The following is a 20233-nucleotide window of genomic DNA, read 5'->3' as shown; positions in this document are numbered from 1 at the left end:
GCTATAGCCTATGTATTTATGTTTCGTTGTTTTCTGTGTAGGAGTTCTTTTAAGAGCTTGATGCCATCAACATCCAGCCTGGTATAAAATCACGAACTTCAATTGTGTCTCTTAATTATAATACCCACACAGAAAATCCAGGTTGAATCAAGTCATGCTAGCTAGCTATCCAAAACCATCCAAAATTGGCTATTAGCAATACAGTATACTGTATTGCTAATAGCCAATTTTGGATGGTCAAGCATATTTTTCATTGTGTCCTTATTCCTATCAAAGTCAATGTTCAGCTTATAGGCTATGTTCATTTGCTAAGTGACATTTCATATTGGTTATGGATAATTAAATATTTGCTTTCTGAGAGATCGGACATAACCTAGTATTTAACAGCATATAAGGAGTTATCTATCAGAATATATCTGTAGTGCGGCCGGGTGTGATTTGATTCATCGTCCACACATCGTCTGGAAGTCAGTTTCGATCAAATACCAACTATCTCCATACGTCTTGCCGACGTATCTTCTACACATCGGGCCGACGTCGGCAAGACGTATGTGTGCTATCCCAGATGATCTGGGTCTTCCTCAAGCAACTAGCAACTCCGTTAGTTCTACTAGGTCACGGGCATCATACTCAGATATATTATTAGTTTCTACCAGTTCAGCTAATTCTTTCAGTGTCTGCACAATTTGAGGGAGCGCCATGATCTGTGATGCGTCCTCTAAAGACCCGGCAATTAAATCAATTTCCCGGAAAATTTTGCCATGTAATGCAATGCGTATGTGCACACCGACCCCTACCAAACAAGATGGGTAGCTCGGTCAGCAGGGAGCTGAAGAAGAGAGGCTACTGACGTCACTCTGCTGCGCCGCTCAGAATGCATTTTCGTTTTCGAATTATGGGCAGTTTTGTATGGAGGATTATAGGGGCCAAAACTAACTAAATAAATATTATAACACAAAGCTTAAATAAATGACTAATTATATAATGTAATGCCTAATTGACAGACAAAATATATAAATTACAAATTAAATGAGACACTAAATATCTAAATGTTACATGTATTTGTGTGTATATATAAATATATATATATATTTACGTTTTAATGTGTTCACATTTATTTATTTATACTTACATTTATTTATACTTACATTTATTTATTTATACTTACATTTATCCACGGTGTAACTTTCTGCAGCAAAATAAATCCGTCGTCCCCCGTCACCAAGTCAGGGGGCGGGTTAAAGCCTCTGATTGGTAAATGAACAGTATTACACACCAGGCAGACTTCACCAGTCGATCAAGCTCTCTTCAATCTAGAAGGATCCTCTATTGCCTCACTGTACAGCTGCTAGGGGTGTGCAATGGATAAATACAGGGCCAGTATTGCCAATACCGATACTTTGGCTTAGAAAAGCAGTTAATCTACTTTTGTGTCGGGGAAAGCAATGCCTCATAATTGATTAAGTGAATGCATCATCAATATAAATATTTGAATGAACTTTTAAAATGTTTCCTTTAATTAATTGTACATTATGATCCTAATAAAACACAGGACAACGAGTTTTGTAAAAAAAATACTGTTAATGTGTGCCGCTGAGTCGTGTTACTGCACGTGCACGGCAACAACTCAGCCTAGCAGGGGAGGGGCAAAGTGAGTTTGAGCGAAGTTAGACGGTGTTTGCACAACCACTATGATGTAAAGGGAGTTGTGTACTCAGTGTGGAATGAAACTTAAGTATCGATCTTATCACGCTATCAATCAGGCTATTGATACCAACGTTGGTATCGATAGTTGCCGGGTTTCCCAACCCGGCCACTGTCGGTCTAGAGATCTATTTGCCCACCCTAATGCTGTATCATCTCGCTGAGGATCGTGAACACATTTTCATTGATGTCTGTGTCAGTTAGGGCCAATATCATTCCGATAATTTCTGTGAAGCTCTCAATATGATGTAAAAGTGAATTGGCAGGCGTCCCCATCTCTTCAGCTACCGCCAACATTTCGACCACTGTAGCATTCAATATTTCATTCATTGAACACGCACAAGGTGCTGCCATCTTGGAATAGTCAAAAGCAGTCGATTCAAGTTGAACCACCAATCAGATGCTTGAACCCGCCCCCTGACTTGGTGACGTGGGACGACGGATTTATTTTGCTGCAGCAAGTTACACCGTGGATAAATGTAAGGATAAGTAAATAAATGTAAAGATAAATAAATAAATGTGAACACATTAAAATGTAAATATATATATATATATATGTACACACAAATACATGTAACATTTATATATTTAGTGTCTCATTTAATTTGTATTTTGTATATCAATTAGGTATTACATTATATACTCATTTATCAGTCATTTGTTTAAGCTTTGTGTTATATAATTATTTATGTATCCAAGTATTTATTTATTTAGTTTTGGCCCCTATAATCCTCCATAGTTTTGCGGGCAGAAGACGAAAACGAAAATACATTTCTGGAAATGCATTTGAATTTGAATTGTGTTCACGATTTTGCAGCCATTGTGGCTGCAAAATCGTGACCACAATTCAAATTCAAATGTATTTCCAGAAATGCATTTTCAAGAACATGGCTGCAAAATCGTGAACACAATTAAAATTCAAATGCATTTCCAGAAATGTATTTTCGTTTTCGAAAAAAAAATTCAATTTCTGGAATGCATTTTCATTTGAATTTTGGTCACGATTTGCTTCCATAGTAAAAGGTATCTGCTGTGATGGAGCGGCAGGTATCGGCTGTGACTGAGCTGCCGGAGCCGGAGGATTTCTGGTCAGATCTTCCTCTATCAAATGTGCTGCTTCTCTAAGCAGCTCCGGATGTTTTCGCCATTTTATCCTGCACCTCAAATGGCATGGGGGCTAGCAGGATCGAGTCTTCCCCTTTTATCTAACCCTTTCCTGCCGGACCATTCAAATATGGGAAATAAAATTCCCATGGTTCCCGCCTTAATATCTTTGCCGTCCAATCACCGATTGTATTTCTGAAAACTGACAGATACTCATGACAACTAAAGCCCAAAGCACATATCATTGGTTAAGGGGTTACAGGGTCCCCACCCCACTGACTTTGATGGGCGAGTTTGACAGATAAAACAATTAATGAAGCACTGCAACACAACTCGTTGTGAAATGTAGCATGAAATGTAGCATGAAATGTAGCATGAAATGTAGCATGAAATACTTAAATAGGGAAATAATTATATATAAAACATTAAATGAATCGGTATTTAATTAATTAATGACACATTTAAGTAATTATTTAATGGTGTATTTATTTAATGGTGTATTTATTTAATTCATTGTGGCACTTTTGATCCTCCATAAGGAACAAGCTTCTGCGCATGACCGGACGACTTAGTTTGGAATGACGCGCGGTCCATATCGCGCTCTCGCTTGCCTCACTGCGCCACTGAGAACTTTTCATAGAAATGAATGGGAAGCCATCTTGGAATAAAAATCTAGCTGTGGCTGTTAATATATAAGTCTATGGAGGAGACACTTTAGTAAAGGAAGGGTTTGTAAGTTATGAACTCTGAACTCTCTCCACACACTTTCCCCATCCGTGCTGTTTCCCTCTCTCCCAGCGCAGGCCACCATGGGGAAGAAATGCAGTGAGATTTAGAAGTAGCCCAGAAACCCGCCACCTACGAAATACATTTTCACCAGCGACACTGTTTTCAAAGTAGCCGAATTTGTCTAGAAAACCGCGGTTATGGCCACATACTACCAGGATGAGACAGTCACGTGACTTACAAACTCAAACTGAATGGGGATTTAGTCTTTTAAAAGTTCCAGTGGATACATTTAGTCATTTAGCTGACGCTCTTATCCAGAGCGACTTACAGTAAGTACAGTGACATTCTCCCTGAGGCAAGTATAGGGTGAAGTGCCTTGCCCAAGGACACATTGCATTTGACATGGCCTGGAATCGAACTCCCAACCTTCAGATTACTAGCCCAATTTCCTAACCTCTCAGCCACCTGACTCTGAGTTAGGGTTAATGTTACTGTTAGGGTACAGTCCTTGTACTTTATTGAAACGTTGACCAACGTTCCATCGCCTTCAGAAATGTTGTAGTTGAGAAACAAGCCTTGACTGCACCAGGAGTCAACTACCCTGACTAATTAGTTAGTTATACACTGTTAAAAACAATACACAAAAAGTATGTATAATGAAACATAGTTTCATTTATGAAACTAGGGCTCTCAAGTCTCAAGCATTCACACATTTTAACCATTTCTCATGCTGAGAAATAAGGGATAACTTATAACTTAACACTAATTATACTTGTCCCGCAATTGTATATAGCGGAAAATGGCTGAATTGCGTGAGTATCATGGCAGATGCGTGAGACTTGAGAGCCCTGGACATACGTTAATAGGCCTAGCATATCACAATAGCCTACCCTAGTTCATTCAAGGTTGTTGATTCAAACAGCTTACAATGAAATGCTGTCCCTCCCCAGACCTGGGGCCAGTGAGGTCTTAAATAAAGATGTCTGGAGAGATACTGGGATTCGCTTGTGATAGACAGCAGACGATACAGGATATCAGAGTTCCTTTCACATGTCTGTCTGTCAGGCTGGCAGTAGCATTGACTGGGGGTCAGAGCAGTGCGGGTTGGAAATTCTACATTTCAGCAGAGATTGAGCTGAATACCACTTGTCATTGAAATTACACAGTTACTGAATATGGCTGCAGGCCAGGAGAAAGAGGGAAAGACAGAGAGGGAGATGCAGAGAGAGAGACAGAAGAGGCTGACACTGATCCTGAATATGACAGCAGCTATAGCAATGCCAGAAGCCAATTTGCAGGTCATTCTGAAGTGATTTCAACACCATGTCTAGTGAGACTGCAAGTGAGAAGGCCTTCACACCATGTCCAGAAAACGATCTCATCTGGTTCCTCTTATCCGGTCTCAACACCTGTGGATGTAGATATGCTTTTGGTAAGGTCAGTGTGCTCCAGCACTGTGTTTCCAACATCACGGAAGGAGGAACAGGAAGTACAAATGAAGACTCAGGATACATGAGTCTGCTGGTCTGCTGTCATTATTTTCTTTATTTTTTGGTATTTGGTGTACCTGTGTGAAGCCAGCATCCGTGGTGTGTGTAGAGCTTATATGTCATACTGTATTTATTTTATTCTATTTACTGGATCCTTTTTCCCTTTACCTTTCCACTTCTCCACCTTTCCACCCCTCCCTCTTTCTCTTTCCTTCTCTTTCACTCATCAGCAGTCCCCCTCATCTGTCCCCCTCTCGTTCCCCAAGCCTCTCCTTTTGAAATGGGATTTTCTTTTTTCTCATCCCGGCCTCCTCCCCCTCTTCCAAGTAATTTCAACCCCACTCCGCCCGTCTTGCCAAAAGTGAGATTATGGTTGGCTTTAGCTAAATCAGTTTTATCTTTGTGTGTTCAGCGCTACTTCCATTTCAATCAGCATGTGTGCTCAAGCATTGGAAAACGTCTGCCTGGATATGGCTAGGCGCATCAAATGCAGTGGAGAGTGGGGGGTGGTGGGCAGGGGTTGAGCAAGGTGTGTGGCAGAGTGAAGATGGGCCTTGTGCTCAGTAACCCTCCCTGGTGAGTATTTGGTTTGTAACAAGTGCTCCATATGTGAAGAGCCATGGAGGCCTGTCTGGCCCACTCCACACTTCACTGCTCCTTATCTGCAGTAATGCAGAGAGACCCATGAGATAAATGCCTATGGAAATGTCCAAGGCTGGGGGGTGGGGGGATAGAAACTTACAAGCAGAGAAGACAAATAGACAAAGAGAAAATGTCGAAAAGTTGCAAGGCTTAGGCTACATGCCGTCTGTGTTTTAAAGAAGGATACATAGATAGCTTGATGCAGGTTTTGTGGATTCCTTTGCATTTATGTATTGAAATATGCATAATATGTCATAGAAACAATACATGCATATGTTTTGTGCTTTGATTACCAGTAGGGCAAAAAGAAGTTCAGGCCTGAAAAGGCTAAAACAGTCACAGACTACATTTGATTTTTATTATTATCATAAACTTTATTTAGAGCACTTTCTAGGTCCATAGATTACAAAACAACATACAAACATATAATAAAAAAACGAGGTACATCATTTTCTGAGGAGGCTCAGACGCCAGTGAGTCCACATATTTGAAAAGTAACGTATTGAGTTTAGTGCTGGATTGGTTAGTACCAGGATGATACTCTTCATAGAGGTCGTAAGTCTGCACATGCAGCTGTACATGAGTCTGCGCAGCACTGCAGGGCAGGTGGGCACATCCACATTGACAAACATTTGCAAGCCATCATTATAGGCAACATTCAGTTTGTGCATACTACTCTTTTTGTAGTGCCTCCACAGATGGGCAGTATACATGGGGGTACAGTATGCCTTGAACAGTTTGGTCTTTAATCATCGATAACATTTAGTTTGTTTCCAGACAAGAAGAAGTCAGGGGAAGAGAGTTTAGAGTCCCCCCTGCTCCGAACAATCATGATATTACTTTTCTTTGCGTTGTATTGGATATCAAAATCTGATCCATATTGGGAGGACACCCGTAACATCTCTTGTAGACCAGCACTATATGGACAGATAATTACTAAATCGTCAGCATACATTAGATGACTGATGATACTGTTACCAACCCTACAGCCCGTTGTACAATCATCTAAAAGTATTGACAAATCGTCCATATAAACATTAAACAGAGATGGAGACAATATACTACTGAAATGGGGCAGATATAGAGTTTCCCCATTTCACACACATACTTTGTTGGGCATACCAGAAAGCCAGGATTCGTATCAGACATTTAGGAACACCCCTCTTATATAATTTATCAAATAACTTTTCATGGTTCACATAATCAAACGCTTTCCTGTGAAACAGATGGCAAGCAAAGGATACAGTTTACCACTGGCATTTTTTAAATGCTCAGCAGATATCCTGTCTGCAACACATGACTTGTTATCAAGCCCCATCACTATATCATAGACCTCTTGTGGAGATAGTCACATCTTCACTTTTGTCAATATTACCAACTACGAATGAATCGCTTTTGACACAGTAAAACATTTCACTATAGTGTTTTTGCCACAGCTGAGCGATCTGCTCCACTTGAGCCGTCAATGTTAGTTGGTAGGGGCATTTTAGAGTTGTTTATTTTTTTATTTCTCTCCAGAAATCAATAGGACTATTGCTTTGTAGATTTTTGGCCAATGTATCCGACCAAAGATCGTTCTCATTTCTCTTGATGTAGCGCAGGGCATATTTAAAGGTCAAGTTAGCCCTCTTCATATTCTCAAATGTAGGGCCAAACTTTGGCCAGCTTGATTCAGCCCAGACTTTAAAGGCCCTAAAGGCCTCAGCATGAAACTCTTCAACATACTCATTCCAGCCTGGTTTTGCTTGAAATGTTTTGGTTTTATACATATGCTGACTAGACATGAGCAAGCAGTCCACAACACTATTATATTGTTCACCTGTGGTGTTGAAAATATGGGTTGCCTTGGGCTTCAACTTCTGAGAGAGAGAGATAGAGAGAAAATACCCCTCCATCAGATTAAACACCGGCAAGAAATGAACCGGCCACAGCTAGTCAAGGTCACTACCAGTTTGTTCACGGTCTCTGGACCAAAGAAGCTGACTCAATGTAGTGTAATTGAAGTCAGCCATTCAGCTATGGGAGAGAGAAACAGTCTGTCAGGTAGAGATGAGTGGTAGAAAAACTGTCTGTCTGGCGAGAGAGGAGTGCTAGAGAAACAGTCAATCAAGTAGAGGAGTGCTAGACAAACATTCCTGTTGAAAAGTTGACTTTTAATTAAGAGGCGAGAGGTTCCAGTGTTTTCCATTATCCCAGACAGAGGGCACCCGTATCTGATTAACCAGCCTGTCAGTCTGTCTCTCTATTTGTCTGTCTGCCTTAAGCCTAGTTTATACTTATGTCACCGACACTTTTGAAATGGTCGCCGACGAAGAAAAAAAAGTGTCGCTGAAGCTGCTGCATTTATACTTCGGCAAACACATAGCTATGGTTACATTGTTTACGCTTTGTAGCCTAGGTGATCGATCTGAGAAAAATGGCTGTAGCTAATTTTGAGAGGCATTATAAAGGTGTGGATATGTTCTAACTTGCTCTGCCAATCTCTCCTCTATTCCTTCCATCTTAAACAGCTGTTGAGTTCACTGAAAATTAAAAACAATGCATTCAACGACGCGTGCCGTCTATCTAGCCAATCACACTTGCGCAACACTATGACGATATCAGCGCAAGTAGAAATTTCTCCTGGTAGGCGACACATTCAAGCGACGGTTAAAAGTGTCAACCGTGACGCCATTTCTGTCGGCGACCTTTTCAAAAGTGTCTGCGACTTAAGTATAAATTGGGCCTTACTCTGCCTTCTTGCCTGTCTGTCAGTGTACTTTATGTCTGTCTGTCTGTCTGTCTGTCTGTCTGTCTGTCTGTCTGTCTGTACCTACCTACCTACCTACCTACCTGCATGCTTGCCTGCCTATCTGTCTGCAGCACATACTTTGTAGTTTCAGGGAATAACTCTATTTTGATGTCTGTGTGTCTATCTGACGCCAGCTCAGGTCTCATAGAGGTCAGATGCTATCTCCTATACACGGTCTGTGGGAGGACACTAATGCTGGGCCTTGCAAGAGACTTTTGTATTTCAGAGAGACATATCTGTATAAATAATGGGGGATAAATTATTACTGACAGTCTTTTATCTATAGACGGATATCTTTTGACAAGCCCTGTGAAGAAACACTCTGGTGCTTGGTTATTTATACTCTGAAGGCATTGCACTGAGTAATAGTTCCTGTTTTTGTGATGGCAAGTATAGGGACTGACATCATGCATGGCTTGATAGAGGTTGAGAGCATAGCCATGTTACTTGCACCCCAGAGCTTATAGAACTGGACTTTGTGTGCCAGCTTTCTCATGACAAACAAACAAAACAAAAACATAGGACTGTTTGCATAAAAGCATCTGAAAAATTAAGTAAATGTGAATCTAAGTGTTTGCCAGGTAAGTCTCAAAGGCATTTCAAGAAGAAGTTAGTAGGTAGCAGGAAAGTCATCATGCTACTTGAGCTAATCGAGGACAGAGAGAGCAAGGTGGACAGGGGATTCAGCCCAAGGGTGATTGCAGCAAGAAAACACTTTTCCTGAATAGGTCAGAGGAGCAGATAGGACTAAACTAGGAGAGCCTGGTGAATAATACATCTGTATTTCACTCATTTACTCCACTCCAGAAGATGATGAGTCTCAGCAGAAACGACTCTGATGAGATGGGTATAACAGGTAGCTAGAGACAGCAGGGCTATTCCTGATCATGTTTTGGTTCTATTTAATGGTTTGTGTGATTCTGAAACTATTTCTCATCTTCATGTTCGGTTAGGAGTGAGTTTGATGCACAGCCTGCTAATTCAGTCCCTAAGATGAGAGTTTTCTTGACTTTCATTAAATGTTAAGGTAACCCTGTCATATGACTACTGAAGAGAGGGAGTTATTGGATTCTTGGGAGATGGGAAACCTAAATACTGAATTTGTGCAAGAATTGTTGAATTACCCTTCCTGAATATCTACAGTGAGATAATGGACAAAGGGAAAGAGAGAGACAGGGAGAGAGAGAAACACAAAGAAGTAGAGAGTGACATGGAGAGAGACAGTGAGAGAAAAAGGCATTGAGAGACAGGTAGTCAGAAAGAGAGACTAACAGAGGAAAAGACAGTGGGAGAGAGATAGAGAGCGAGATGGCAAGACAGACGGACAGTTATAGTGAGAAGGTAAAATCAAGATTGGTTGTAAGGATGTTATATTGACATTTGCACTTTGTGGAGTACTTTGATTAAACATCTCAGAGGAATTAAAATGGAGGATCCTTCCTTGTTACTAATTAACCTTCCAGATCCAACAGGCGTCTCTGCCCTCTCATAAATTGCGGAGGGAAATATTATTCCTGGCTGTACGTGACTAGTGGTGGTAAAACAATGTCTTTTATAGCCACTAGAATTGATGTATCACTTCAGTGCAGATGCCTTTCCAGTTCACTGCTGTTGTAGAGCGTCTAATTGAAAGCAGGTTGTTAAGAATGTTAAGTCATTCTTACAGCTATAATAATGGTCCTCTTTTGAAAATCATCTTAAATTTTCAAGGCACTGTGATCCATTTATCTTTCTTTTTAATTGGCACATGCACAAAGCCACATTATGGAAACTGGTTAACTTTGTGTGTGTGGGTATTTGTGTGTGCGTGCATGTGTCTGCATGTGTACATGTGTGTGTTCAGGCAGAAAGGAATTGAAGTAAAACAGGTGTCAGCAGATTGTGAAAGCTAATGAAACTGCAAGCTCCTGGTGACTGGCTGGTATCATAGTTGTTTCACTGGTTTACAGTTGTATTACAGACTAACTGACTGGTTGGTCAGTTGATCAGTCCATTGGTCAGTTAGTTAGTAAGCTAATTAGATGGTAACACTTTATTTGAAGGGGTGTGAATAAAAGTGACATGACACTGTCATGGCACGGTCATAACCATGACATGACACATGAAAGGATGTCTATGAATATTTATGAATGTTGTCATTAGGCGTCATTTGGTTGATTATGTCATTTCTTATGCAAAGTTGACATTGTTTGTGATGTCTTTGTTATGACAACTTGACATTAGCTGAGACAAAATAACATATCAATGTCTTTGTCATGACAACTTGACATTAACTTAGACAAAATAACCTGTCACTGTCTTTGTTATGACATCTTGACCTTAACTGTAGGGGCAGATGGCTGAGCGGTTAAGGAGTCGGGCTATTAATCAGAAGGTTGTTGGTTAGATTCCCGGCCGTACCAAATGACGTTGTGTCCTTTGGCAAGGCACTTCACCCTACTTGCCTCGGGGAGAGTGTCCTTGTACCTACTGTAAGTCACTCTGGATAAGAGCGTCTAGTAAATGACTAAATGTAAATGTAAATTGAAACAAAATAACCTCTCATAAACATATCATAGTAGGCCTAATTTTCGAAGAACATATTTAGCTTTATGTGAGGTTGTCTTGCTGTTGCTTCTCCAGTGCACCTGTTGTCACTTTCATTTGCACCAAAACAGGTGATATTGATTCACAATTGCTTATGCTTCCTAGCTGGACAGATTGATTTCCCTGATGTTTAAGTGACGGTGTAATATTGTGGTGATTACGTGTTTCTATACATTTTCAAAGCAATGTATTTAGCTTTATGTGTTAGCATTAAATACTACTGTCATATGTGGTTGGTTTTGACAATGGTTGTCATGAGACCATTATAATTGTGCCATTAATATTTTTCTTGACCTCAAGTAAAGTGGTAACATTTTCACTTGTCATAAAGATGTTATAAAGTGCTATTACACTGTCAAATGCTTTTACAACAGTGTCATGAACATTCTTTTTACCTTCAAGTACAGTGGTAACATTTTCACTTGTCATAAAGATATCATTAAGTGTTATTACACTGTCAAATAGGTCTGCCACTAACGACTATTTTTCTATCAATTAATCTGTAGACTATTTCATTTATTAGTGGATTCATCTAAACGATACATTTTCCTCCAAAAAAGGCTCTCCCTTATAAACATGAATAGACAACACCAGACAATGGTGGTTTTGCCTTTTCTGGGAGTCAATCATCCAGTATAGTGCCTGTATGTTTTCTTTTCAGGTGCTCGTGCATAGCGCAAGTTCTACTGTGGTATGCTATTGCAACTTTGCACAATGTACAAACCACCTTATTGTTTGGTGATAGCGTTAATCAGAATCAGAAAGGGATTTATTCGCCATGAAAGTTTGCACAGACAAGGAATTTACTTTGGCAGGAAGGTGCATACAATAAAAATATAGAAACCTAAAATTGAAATATGTGGTTATATATAAGTTGCTAAATTACAATATGAAAATACAAAAAATACAAATATTACAAAAGATACAAATGTACAAGGTAGAATTGTGTAGATGTAATGTGTTTTTGCAGGAAGTCATTTAAAGTTAGTGTGGACCCTTGGCCTTGTTGAAGAGGCCAACAGTGGAAGGGAAAAACTGTTTTTGTGGCGTGAAGTATTGGTCCTGATGGACCGTAGGCTTCTGCCGGAGGGGAGTGACTGAAACAGGGAGTGGCCAGGGTGGGAGGAGTCGGCCACAATCTTCCTCGCTCACCTCAGGGTTCTCGAGGTGTGCAGGTTCTCGAGGGAAGGCAGATTGCAGCCAATCACTTTCTCAGCTATGCAGATGATACGCTGCAGCCTGTTCTTGTCCTTGGCAGTGGCAGCAGCGTACCAGACGGTGATGGACGAGGTGAGGATGGACTCAATGATGGCTGAGTAGAAGTGCACCATCATTGTCTTTGGCAGGTTGAATTTCTTCAGCTGCCGAAGGAAGTACATCCTCTGTTGTGCTTTCTTGATGAGGGAGCTGATGTTCAGTTCCCACTTGAGGTCCTGGGAGAAGATAGTGCCTAGGAAGCGGAAGGACTCCACAGTGTTGACTGGGGAGTCACTCAGGGTGATGGGGGTGAGTGGGGCTGAGCTCTTCCTGAAGTCCACAACCATCTCCACTGTCTTAAGAGCATTGAGCTGTTGGTGTACAGGGAGAAAAGCAGAGGAGAAAGGACGTGGCCCTGAGGTGATCCGGTGCTGATGGACCGGGAGACTTGTGTTCCCAGCTTAAGTCGAAGTATTCCCATACTTTTAAAGCCTCGGGTATTTGGGGACTCGGGTTTCGGAACCAAGTCGGACTCTTCTGCAGCTGCCATGATATTTGAGTGTTGACTGGAGCCGACCAATGACTTGAGCAGACAACGAATGACATCATGCAAGCAGCAATTACATTGTGATATTGAAGAATAACATTTGTTATAACGAATTGAAGCGTTTTTTGTATTTTTTTATAATGATAAAAAAAAAAGATGCGTCGATTTAAAATATTGATGTCAACGCATTTTCAGTGTCGACGTCGTCGATGACGTTGACTAATCGCGGCAGCCCTGCTGTCAAATTATTTTATAACTGTGTCGTGAACATTTTCTTTGACCTCAACTACAGTGGTACAATTTGGAATTGTCATAAAGATGTCATTAAGTGCTATAACACTGTCAAATGCTTTTATAACAGTGTCATTAATATTTTCCTTGACCTCAAGTACAGTGGTAACATTTTCACTTGTCATAAATATATCATTTAGTGTTATTACACCGTCAAATGCTTTTATAACTGTGTCATGAACATTGTCTTTGACCTCAACTCCCGTGGTACAATCTTTTATTATATGTGCACAACATTCCCAGGATGTACTTTTTGTAAAAAAAAAACAACAACCCCAAAACAATCCAGACATAACCTATCAGCTTCTTTTCATACAAATATGAAGCATAGAAGATCGTTAATGTAAGTTATGGGCAACTTTAAGGTAAGAAACCATGTGATTAGCAGAACGTTGTTTTTCAACTCCCTGTTGGCCTCCCTGTTGGCCTCCTCCAGGTATTTAACGCAGTCCTCAAGGTGTTCAACCTTTAGTCGATCCATCTTGGTTTGTTGTTTGTTGTCATCCTCCCACCATGTGTGCATTTGGTGAAACGAGTTTCCATCTACAGTAGATAGCAAGACAAAGTAAAGAACACGAGAACCATGTAATGTCAGCTTCATTAGTAAACTCACAGTTCCTCAGGTAACTTTGGCTAATCTAGCTGTTCAAAATGCGCTCGCTAGAAGAAGAAAAAATGATTCTACTAACATTAGTCTGATGCCCGATGATAAGGCCTATGGAGTTAGCTTAGCTAGCGAGCTAACGACAGCTAACTTTACTTCGAACAAGAAAGATTTATGTCAATGGTACAGTAAATTCCCAAAGATAATCCAAGTATTACGTTTAACTTACCTCAAATAGCTCTAACGTTTTGGCAATTTTGTCCGTTGACATCGTCTGTTCAAATCAGTCGGGAACAATTCTGCTCTGTCGTTGGTCTGGTAAAGAGCGACAAGGGAGAGTCAAATGATGTACTTTCCTGTCTAACGGATAACTCATTTTTTTGGCGCGACATTCAAGGAAATCCAGATCAGAGAAAGGTTGTTTTTGGTTTAGAAACTAGGCAATTACTGTTGCCAGTGGCGCCTTAATGCACGGGCTTACCTGGGCTTAAGCCCGGGGCCTCGACCAATCAGGGGCCTTAATAATAATACAAAATAGTAATGATGATAAACGTCCATATTCGCGGTGTCATTATTCTGCTCTACAGTGCATCTGGTGGTGGATGTGGAGGGAGCCCCCCCCTCCCCCTTATCTAAACAAAATGTAACAAAATGTAGCAAAAACTAGAGAGGGTACAATTTTGGTGTGCTTGCTTGCGTCGGTTGCAGATGGGTCCATTTAATATGAAACAAGCTGAACCCCCTTTGAGACAAGCTATTCTAACAATGTTGTCACCAGCAGTATTTTTCAGATGGAGTTGCGATTCAAACAGTATCTCCATCTGCTAACTGAAAATAGGCCCCCAAACGCAACTTTTTGGTCTCAGTCAAGAGCCCTGCGCGGAGAAGCTGAATTGTGCTGCGAGCAAGCTAGCCTAGCTGCTGTTGCTAGCCAAATTACACTGAGGGGATTGTTTGAATGCGCCGGAAATTAAAAACGTTTCTTTTACATTTTAGGCTGTGGCATTGAAGACGCACCACACAAGCTTGAGTTGAAATACATATTTAATGTGACATTACTGACTCTACATGCAAGTCTTGAATTGCTTAAATGTATGTTGTTAGTACACCATGGCACGATAAGATACTTGCTGTGCAGCAATGCACGTTGTATCATAGAGTTATATAACTAGAGTAAGCTACTTTTGTCTTACAAGATGGCGTCCCCATTCATTTCTATGAAAAGTGCGCAGTGGCGCAGTGAGGCAAGCGAGAGCGCAAACTGGACGTGGCCATCTTTCCACTTCCGTGTCTTCCGGTCTAGCTTTAAACATTGGCTGTTTATCATCCGAAGAACGCAAAAACGTTCTTGCAAGCGTCCTTGCGAGAATGGTCTTGCAAGTCCGCAAGGATTTCTGGGAAATCAGAAGCGTTCTCGCTGGTCAAGTCACCATCCGATGCATCCTCGATAAAAGGGGCGGATCAGGAACATCTCAGAGTATTTTGGGCGTTCTTGGTGACTTGTGTTCTTTGGATTGGAACCGTACTTGGGCAATGAAAGATGACGTCAAACGAGTTCACAAGAACACAAGAACGTAAAAAAACATGGATTGATAAACAGCCAATGGCTCTTTTTTTCCCTAGCTCCGAGACCTTGTGCACGCTTGCAACTAGCTGTACACGTCGTACTTTGCGACAACCAGTCGCGAGCAAAGATTTATATGGTTACGAGCGTGTGAGCTAAGGCATTGCAGTTGCAGAATCTATGGGCAGAATCGGGTACAAGCCCGATAAGAATCAGACACATGATGCAAACTTAACGGAAATGTATTCTGTCACTGTATAGTATTCCTTTCACTTGTTTTTTAGAAATAGGCTATAGGGCTGAATATAGGGCTATTCTAGATGGAACTCATCACATAAGTTGCTTTTTTTCTTTGTGATATGAGTATGATTTCCAACGCATTGTATCGGATGAAATAAACTGTTAACATGAACAGCTCTGTTGTTGTTCTCGCCAGGCAAAGAAAGCTTAACAGTTATTTTGGTAACCAAAATCTTCCATAATGCAGACTTACCATAGCTTACTTACGGTGGCCCTGAAGTGCAAAACACCCCCCCTAATATGAGTACATCCTCCAAATGAAAACACTCCCCCCCAATAGGACTCAACTCCCCCCAAATTGGATGACTTGTTCACCTCCCCCCAATACAAAAACAAGCTCCCTCAAATGGAAAACATTACATTAACTCAAAAACACATTACATTAACTCTGAACGGAAAGGGTAGGTACTACCAGTGTTGGGTGTTACTGTAATTAAATTACTTATCCACTGAAAAAGTAAAGTAAGGGATTACTGTTCATTTTTAGGTAATTTAATTACAGTTACTTGTAATGTACTTGCATTACATACCTACAGTAAATTAGTCAAACTGTTCTGTATAAATCAATATTGAATTAAAATCTAAATGTATCGTTTAAGGGTAAAAGTTGCACGGGAGATGCGAGTTATTGCTGCATAAGCGCGAGCTCTAGCGGTTTGAAGTGGAAGATTTCGGACTCGGCGGAAGCAAGTAGCTCTAGCTGTTTTACCAGATGGAAATTTTCCAAGTACTTTACCTTTTTGTCACAGGTTAACAAGAGTATTAATGTCAAGTGCAAGCTATGTCCTGGGGAGAAAAAACGATGAAGGTGAGCTTAAAAAAAGTATTGCAAACTAGATTGCAGGAAGAGATGCTACTGCTGCGTACTGTAGAATCTTGTGATGTCATGTTTAACTTAAAGTTAAGCTTTTGTGTTTTACACATATTGTTTGGTAACTAAAGATGAAAGGTTACACGTGTTACTAACATGTTAAGTATTAGTAGGCTATGTTTTAAAAAGGTAAAAGGCTAAACTGTTCCAAGTTTGACTTGTATTTAATTATTGAAAGACTTTCCTTTCTGTTGTCTATCCAGTCAAGGTTTACAGGGATTGTAAGAAGTAATGCATTATATTGCTTATTCAGTAATTAAATTACTTTTCAGACAGAGTAATTACAAAAGTAATTTAAATACAATATGGATGAAGTAATTAGTAGTTAGTAATAAATTACTTTTTTGAAGTAACTTACCCTACACTGGGTACTACACATCAGCGCTGATTGGATGCAGTAGGCTAACTAACAAGAAATAAGAAATTGATTGACAGAAGTACAACATGCAATAGGCTGACAGAGTTACATGCACCAGGACATTTATTTGGGTATCAAAGCATGTAGCATAGGCTACGTATGCAAAAGCATGAATTGCGTGTTAAACGTAAACATCGATAGCCAAGAAACTAGTCCACGTAACTCTTGTCATTATCATGAACTTGATCGTTTTGGTTGGAAGGAAAGAGGAAACATTTGTGTTAACAATTCAGAGTCACGACACTACTCTTTATTTTAATCAGGGTCATTCCTATTAAATAGTCTTAGATATGCTGTTAACGTTTCACAAGTAGTTGGGCACGCTAAAAACGCAGTCAAAGGAAGCAGGACTTTTCAGATGAAAAAACTAATAGTCCACTACAGAAGAACGAAATGCCACAATGACAGAGTAACATGGACCAGGATAGTTGTTTGGCTATCGAGTTTTACATTTAACACGAAATACTTTTGCCTAAGTAGCCTATTATTTGCTACATTATTCGATAGCCAAACAAATGTTCTGGTGTACGTAACTCTGTCAGGCTATTGCATTTTGTACTTCTGTCGATCAATTTCATGTCTTGTTAGTTAGCCTACTGCATCAAATCAGCGCTAAAGTGTAGTACCTACCCTCTCCGTTCAGAGTTATTTTAATGTGTTTTTGAGATAATGTAATGTCGTTTTCCATTTGGGGGAGGTGAACAAGTCATCCGATTTGGGGGGAGTTGACTCGTATTCGGGGGGAGTGTTTTCATTTGGGGGGGGGGGGGATGTACACATATTAGGGTGTGTGTTTTGCACTTCAGGGCCACTGTACTTACTGTCAACTTTATATTCAAACGAAATGCCACGAAATTCACACTGCCTTCAATTTCACATCAGTGTCGAAATGTGACATGTGTTTTATATGTCCAACCTAGAAAACCAAACATTTATTAATGGATATAATGTGATCTAACAAGACGTGTTAATAATGTAGTAAATAAAAGCTTGAGAAGTGTGTCTAAAATATACTTTATTGAACATTTGCCTTTGAAAGGGGCATATTCATAGAACCATATAGGCTACAAGACGTTTCCATCAGATGTAAGTGGGGGTGAAACATATCACTGAGGACCTTCATTGTCCCACAAAAGCAGTCTGGCTTGATGACACAATCAAAAAAAGAATAATGGGTGTGTTTAACAAAAGCTTCTGAAGTCAAGACTAATATTATTTAAATATATATAATTTCCTATTGTGGTTAACAGTTGAAGTATTAATCTTCGTCTTTGCTCCAGATAGACATGTCAACCATCTATGCTCGCACTTAACATAATATTTGCCATCATGTCATGAACGTTTCAATCGTTTATTTCAATCTGAATAAACTATATTAACAACATTTAATGTATGTGTGACAATGATTTGCTAAACTTGCTACCACAAGGCAGGCAACTCAGGCCATTTCTCCAGCTCAATGTAAATCGGCTATCGCCCAATGTGAACTTTTGTTCTCGTGCCCTGTTAGTATCCGCAAGCACATTTGCAGGCAACTTTTATTGACGTAGGCAAATAAATGGGGTGCTAGTTTACCTATTTCGGATTGGTTTCAAACTTATCATAAAAAAGCTAGTAGTATGAGCCAGGTTCGAGAATCAAACAAAAATTATTGGAGGAGATTGATCCAGTCCGATCAATTCACAAACATTTCTCAATTATGGTGTCAGTTATTCTCACCTGCCCAATAAACATTTTAACAATAGTCAGTTTTAACAACAGCAAATAGCCTAATTCATTTTGCCTCATTTTCCTTTCGCTGAATGAAACGAATCTCGTCTTTATAAAGTAATATTGTCTGGGTAATATGTTGTCAACGATTCTATAGCCCACCCACATGTTGTGATCGTTTGCCATCCTGTTGTGTTGCATTGCCTTGTGTGTTGAGTAATTGCGGTTATGCTACCCCATGCCCTTCATTCAAAAACACAAAAGTGGCTGCAGGAAGCGGCACGAACGCAAAGAGCAGGATGAAAAGGTGGCAAAGCTGTCAAAATTATCTTCATATGGATATGGCGAGGTGTTCAAGAGGACGCTACGTCTGACCCCCAGCCCAACAGCAATGAGTGAAACTCAGCCACCAGGGTAGGCTAACGTTTACTGTCTGGTATAGCCAATTGAATGCATTTAAACATGGCTATTAAACGTCATTAATTGCACGTAGAGCCATAAGGCAGCAGCCAGGTTAGATATTGAAAACAATGTGCAGGATGTTGTTGGAAAATAGCTACCGCTAGATAGGCTAATCACTCATCTTGGTAATCAATCAATTCACAATGTGCATTGTAATAAGCAGTGTTGGGAAAGTTCACTTTCTACATGAACTAGTTCAGTTCATAGTTCATCATTCAAAATGTTGAACTAAGTTTAATGCTCCAAATAATGAACTAAGTTAGTTCAGTTCTTTTTTTCAATATGTGGCTGCCGTCTGCAATACCGCTCTCTGCCTCTACGCAATTCGGCGTTCTCACACTTGCCATGCATAGACAGTAGAAGAAATAAATAAAGAACACGCAGCGATTGACAGGTTGGGTAACCCTGGACACAAGACTGTTAACGGTGTGTTTTTAGCCTGGAAGTCCCTAGAAATCTGGCATATTATTAAACAAAATTAAAAAGGGTGAACGCACCATTCACAGACACCAGAATGAATGCGTCCACTGCAAAGTATCGTTCATCAGGCAGAAATACAGTAGGCTACGTTCAGTTCACGTTCACCAAAATTATGAGCAAGTTCATGAACGTGTTCATAAGTAGGGTGAATTAAGGTAAATTGGGACATCAGGTAATTTGGGACAGCTTTTTCCATAAGGAAAAAGTATTTTACTTCTGCCTTGAACAGGCTATGGTAAAGTTAGGGGTGCTAATACATTGCTTAGGAAGCATATAACTAAAGTGACATGATATAACGTAGGTGACATCACACAGGGGGGGGTGGTCAGCATCAAACAGGAAGTTGACCCTGAAAATCAAGAGGTGAGAAGAATGACATGTGCTTTATGAGGATTTTAATATAAGCCTGTAAAATGTATAGGCCCAATTTAATGTGGACACCAATGTGATGTATTAGTGTACTAAAATAAAAATAAACATTTTTGAAATTATGTTTATATTTATTTAATTTGAACATTTTCTTGGTGTCCCAAATTACCAAACATGGTGTGGTAAATTAGGACAGCATGTTTCAGGTAATTTGGGACAATATTTTTAGGGTATAAAATGAAATGTGTCAATAGTTTAGTCATAAATAACCTGATTAAAAGTGAAAAAGTCACATTTATAACAAAAGAAAACCGAAGTGATGTATCCTAGGCAACTTTTGCAGAAGGAATTAGAGGCTAAGGTTGATAACCATC

At 40.0% G+C, this 20233-nt stretch overlaps 1 protein-coding gene across 2 annotated transcripts; it reads right to left on the bottom strand.

The window, feature by feature from the left end:
- Nucleotides 1–11840: 11840 nt before the first annotated feature.
- LOC146258459 (uncharacterized) lies at nt 11841–14569 on the bottom strand. 2 transcript variants are annotated; one of them, XM_084672837.1, is made up of 3 exons: nt 14167–14569; nt 13915–14000; nt 11841–13624 (listed from the first exon to the last, which is right to left on the bottom strand). In XM_084672837.1, the coding sequence occupies exon 3, from the start codon at nt 12588–12590 to the stop codon at nt 12195–12197; it is 396 nt and encodes a 131-aa protein (XP_084528963.1). In that variant the 5' UTR covers nt 12591–13624; nt 13915–14000; nt 14167–14569; the 3' UTR covers nt 11841–12194. The 2 variants fall into 2 exon arrangements, with proteins under 2 accessions (XP_084528963.1, XP_084528962.1); XM_084672836.1 differs by lacking the exon at nt 14167–14569 and having other exon boundaries at nt 13915–14158.
- Between the last annotated feature and the right edge of the window lie 5664 nt (nt 14570–20233).

The sequence above is a fragment of the Hypomesus nipponensis genome, chromosome 14, assembly GCF_054491055.1.
Source record: "Hypomesus nipponensis isolate SF chromosome 14, ASM5449105v1, whole genome shotgun sequence".
NCBI classification, from domain to species: domain Eukaryota; kingdom Metazoa; phylum Chordata; class Actinopteri; order Osmeriformes; family Osmeridae; genus Hypomesus; species Hypomesus nipponensis.
This window is presented reverse-complemented; position numbering and strand designations above follow the sequence as displayed.